We start from the raw sequence: 4,758 nt of genomic DNA, 5'->3' as shown, positions 1-4,758 counted from the left end.
AATGAAGGAGGGGTGGATTTGGAATCCATGTGGAATTGACAGGACTTGCAGATTGCTTGGGTGTGGGAGTGATGGGGGAGGGAAGAGCCCAAAGTGATGTCTGTATTTCTGATCTGGGTGGTGAGGGGAAAGGGGTCCATTTGCAAAAATCTGGAATACAGGAAGGGGACCAGGTTGGGGGTACGCTAGGTTGAGGGTGATGTGCAGTGAATACTTGGAATATGCTGACCTAGGCATATTTTGCAGCTAAAGTTGTGAGGGCTGGAAGAACTCTGGGGGTCTCTCTCTGGCCAGTACCTGTTCCTTGGAACTCTGGGCTGTGCAGGCCTGTGTTCTGTGCATCTTCCCAGTGGGCCTACTGTGTGTGTGTGTGTATGTGTGTGTGTGTGTGTGTGCGCGCGTGGGAGCCCTTTTTCTAGAGCAGAAGGGACATGGAGAAGGGGAAGCCAGAAGGGCAACTCCAAGTTAAGGGTTTTCGGGGCTCTTGATTTAAAGCAGTCTTCTGCTGCTTTTCAAAGGATGCTCACAAGTGTCCTGGATGGGACAGGGTTGTGGGGGAGACAGGACAGAGAGGTGATGGTGTCCGTGGAGCCCCCGAGACAAAGCCAGCCTCCTGCCTCTGCTTCCCCATTGCCTAATGTCTGAGGTGGGCCTGACATTTTCCTGACCAACACAGGTTAGCATGCTGAAGGCTGGCCAGGAGGCCCTGGTGGCTCTCATCTCTGCCCCAGGTGGGCGGAGGCAGGACTCAGCTGGGAGAACCATAATGGGGAGGGGCCCCAGCGATTGGGTGGACTTTTGATTAGCATTGACCCATAAGGGAGGAGGTTGAGGGAGATCTTAGAGGAAAGGAAGCTGATGAATTGATGAATTCGGTTGGACTGACTCCATGGAGATGGGAAAGGGGTGAGGCTGGGTCTGGAAAAGGCTGACCGGAAGGGAGGAGACCAAGGGAGGGGCAAAATGTAGGGCTGGGGACTGGGAGCCTGGTGAAGGGACTCGGAAAGCAAAGTAGGGGGAGGCGCTGGCCAGTGGGGAAGGTCCGAGCCTTCTGCCTGGATGGGGGCGGGGGAGGGGCGCGGTGTCATATAAGGCGGGTCGGCGGCCCCTCGGCGAGAGCAGCGCAGCGCGGGCAGGGCTGCGGCCTCCCGAGGACCGGGCGCAGCGACATGGAGCCCCCCGCCTCCTTTCCGGGCTTCCCGGCCCTGCCCTCGGTCGCGCCGTCGGGGCCGCCGCCGTCGCCGCTCGCCGGAGCCGAGCCCGGGCCGGAGCCCGAAGAGGCGGCCGCGGGCCGCGGGGAGCCGGAGCCCGCACCCGGCCCGGGGCGGCGGCGGCGGCGGCCCCTGCAGCGCGGGAAGCCGCCCTACTCGTACATCGCGCTCATCGCCATGGCGCTGGCGCACGCCCCGGGCCGCCGCCTCCCGCTGGCCGCCATCTACCGCTTCATCACCGAGCGCTTCGCCTTCTACCGCGACAGCCCGCGCAAGTGGCAGAACAGCATCCGCCACAACCTCACGCTCAACGACTGCTTCGTCAAGGTGCCCCGCGAGCCGGGCAACCCCGGCAAAGGCAACTACTGGACGCTGGACCCGGCGGCCGCCCACATGTTCGACAACGGCAGCTTCCTGCGGCGCCGCAAGCGCTTCAAGCGCGCGGAGCTGCCCGCGCCCCCGCCGCCCGCGCCCGCCGCCCCGCCGGGCCCCTACGCGCCCTTCCCGCCCGGCCCCGGGCCCGCGCCCGCGCCGCCCGCGCGCCTCTTCGGCGTGGACAGCCTGGGGGGCCTGCCGCCCGAGCTGGCGGGGCTGGGCGCCCCGGAGCCGCCCTGCTGCGCCGCGCCCGACGCCGCCTTCCCGCCCTGCGCCGCCGCCTTCCCGCCGCTCTACGCGCCAGCGCCCGACCGCCCGGGGCTGCCCCCGCGCCCCGCCGAGCCGCTGCTGGCCTTGGCCGGGCCGCCGGGAGCGCTGGGCCCGCTCGGCCCGCTCGGCCAGCTGGGCCCGGGGGAGGCCTACCTGAGGCAGCCGGGCTACTTGCCGGGACTGGAGCGCTACCTGTGAGCCCTTCCCCGCAGGCAGGGGCCGCCTGGAGGCCCCCTTGCCTCTTGGACTGAGCACACCTGTTACCTCTTTCCACGGGGAGAATCCCACCATCTCTCCACCGGATCGAACCCTCCCTACCCCACTATGTGAGCCCCTCATTTCTTCTCCTTCCCCTGGGGGCCCCCACCTGTGCGCTTCCCCAGTGCCATTGTTGATCCCATGTCCCCGCGCCCAGTCACCACCCATGAGCCTCCACGCCAGGTTTCCCGTGAATACCAAGCCTTCGGAAGCCAGGCCTTCGGTCTCAGGCCGCCGGGATCCCTGACTGACTCCTTACTTCAACCTTCCCTCGAGTTCTTACAACACATCAGACGCCCGTGTTCATGACTCCCTCGCTCTCTTCCCTTCATTTCCCACAAGTATGAGCCCCAACCCCACTTACCTGTCTGTCCTCAGTTTCTTACACACACACACCTGGCTGCGCTGTTCCAGACCCCAGGACAGTTCTTGGAGATTTCTCAGACCAGCGGCTCCACGGGCTCCCGACTGAAGCTGGACTTAGTGGGCTGCCCACCGTCTGGAAGATTTAGGGTTGGCTCATTAGGTTATTATTTTTTTAATTAAAGCTGACTTGATGAAAAAGAAAGAAGAAAGCTTTCTCTGGGCTTGGTGTGCTGGCTGGTGACTTGGGGGAGTGGCCTGGGGAGAGAGTGTGTGGGCTCTGTTCAGGATCTTTGGTTGTTCATATAGTGTGAGCCCCTGGTGAAGCATCAGGCAGCCGTTCATGCAGTAGGATTAGGATGCGATGAACCATAGCTGTGCACATAGTAGGCCTAGTAAATGCCATCACCTGTTGCATCCCAGCGGATGGTAGAGATGAGATGGGTGTGCACATGAGTGTATTTGGCCAGTGGGTTCGTCGCTGTGTGATTACTCCCAGCTCCCATGGATAAGGGAGCATTGGCCACTCCTCCAAGTATGTACTTACCGAATGCGCTAGGCTTTGGGAATAAATACATCACTAAACAAATGGGCAGGATCCCTGCCTCCTGGTGCTTAGGGACCACTGGGGAAGAGACATTACCAATCACTCCTCAGAGAAATGCGGTAAGTGTTCTATAGCCTCGGACTCCAAGTGTAGTCCCTGGCCCTTCGCCAGCTCCTGGGATGAAATGCATCACCTTGTTAGGAATGAAGAATCTCAGGCTCCACTTCAGACCCACTGAGTCATCAGATTCTGCATCTTAACAAAGTTTACTGGTGATTAGCATGAACAGTATTCTGGAGAAAAGACACTGGGCCAAGGCTGGAGGCTCAGTTTTAAAAAAGCTCCCTATTTAAAGAGTGGGACCAGGCTGCAGAACCACACCCTCCTCCACACTTCTGGAGCTGGGCCCTGCGCCATCAGCTATGCCCCTTGTCTTACTATAGCCTTTGCTAAATTGGGAGCTGGAGCAGCAGGGACCTGAACTGATTCGGGACTGTCCCAGCATCGCAAACAGGGCAGCACTGAACAGAGACTCAGAGGTTGCTGTATGAGTTGGCCTTTGACCCTGTCCTACTCTTCTGTGCTGACCCAAATGCTAAGCACTAGGCTTTCCCAAGCTCCTCTGCCTCAGGGCTCCCAGTTTAGTAGTGTCTAGATTAGGTGTGGGAAAAGGTGGGAAGGGATCAGTGTGCCTTGAGTCCAGGGTGAATGTGATTTGCATGTTGCACAAGCCTGATGCCCCTCTCTTAAATACAAGAGTTTAAACCTCTGGGGTGGTGATGAAGGGTGAGGGTGGAAAGTGGCAGCTCATGGAGGAGAAAGGTGCAGGAAATATGAGGTAGGGAAGACGGTCTTTAGAGATAGGACAATAGATCTGCACAGTCTGGTATAAAACACCCTGGTTAGACTCCCTCCCCAGCTATTAACCCTTTTGAGCAAGAGTCAGATCACATTTGCCTGATGCATAGCAGCTCTTCACTTAGTATTTGTTGAATGACTGGCCCACTGAATGAATCCCTAGTGTCTATTGTGCCTGACTTACTGAATAATGACTGGGATGACAGTACTCTGGCACTTTCCATTCTCACTTGCAATTCTCACAGAGACCTTCAAAAGAGGTGGAGGTGAAGGCTACTTCCCCATTTGTCCAATGAGAAAATTGCCCCTCCCTGGGACCCAGCAGGTAGCAAAGATTCAACCTGGTTCTCTAAGGAGTCTAGCTCCACAAAGATCAAAATGCAAACGTTTTCTGCTCCAAATGGTGTTACAGCCTCTCCTCCTGCCCCAAAGCACCTCTTGATAAATTCCTTCCAAATCCAAGAAGTTTCCAGGGAAGGAGAAGTTCCTTCTCACTCTGCTGAAGCCAGGAAGTGCTTCTTGAGCTCTGAATTTCATTCTTGCCACTGTGGCCCTGAAGGTCTCTGTCCCTGGGATCTTGGCACAATGAGGAGGAGGTGGCAAGTGTCTGCATGGAAATGCTAGAAGGGTCACTGCTGAACTGGAAATTAAGAAAGATTTTATTTTGAAATGCCTCTTTAATGTTCTTCCATTCAACAGCATGGAGGACTCACTGTGTGCCAGGCCCTGCGCCGGGCCCATACAGATACAAATATGAGACAGTTGATGCCATCAAAGTTCATTATCTGGAAACCTATATGTCATAGAGTGCCCTAAGATTTTTGACGCTTGGGTAGATGTTGAAAACACAAAACAAAGCTCTACTCCAATTCTGTC

General features: G+C 57.5%; 1 protein-coding gene across 1 annotated transcript; it reads left to right on the top strand.

Annotated features, from left to right (window-relative positions):
* Window positions 1-682: 682 nt before the first annotated feature.
* FOXE3 (forkhead box E3) lies at window positions 683-2,054 on the top strand. The gene is made up of 2 exons (XM_054720743.1): window positions 683-731; window positions 1,123-2,054. The coding sequence occupies exons 1-2, from the start codon at window positions 683-685 to the stop codon at window positions 2,052-2,054; spliced, it is 981 nt and encodes a 326-aa protein (XP_054576718.1).
* Window positions 2,055-4,758: the final 2,704 nt, after the last annotated feature.

The sequence above is a fragment of the Eptesicus fuscus genome, chromosome 9 (assembly GCF_027574615.1).
Source record: "Eptesicus fuscus isolate TK198812 chromosome 9, DD_ASM_mEF_20220401, whole genome shotgun sequence".
Taxonomy (NCBI): Eukaryota; Metazoa; Chordata; class Mammalia; order Chiroptera; family Vespertilionidae; genus Eptesicus; species Eptesicus fuscus.
This window is presented reverse-complemented; position numbering and strand designations above follow the sequence as displayed.

Coding starts and splice junctions, on each gene's coding strand:
- FOXE3 (XM_054720743.1), top strand. CDS start 683: ATGCTGAAGGCTGGCCAGGAGGCCCTGGTGGCTCTCATCTCTGCCCCA. Junction 732..1,122: donor GGCTCTCATCTCTGCCCCAG/GTGGGCGGAGGC, acceptor CGGCGAGAGCAG/CGCAGCGCGGGCAGGGCTGC.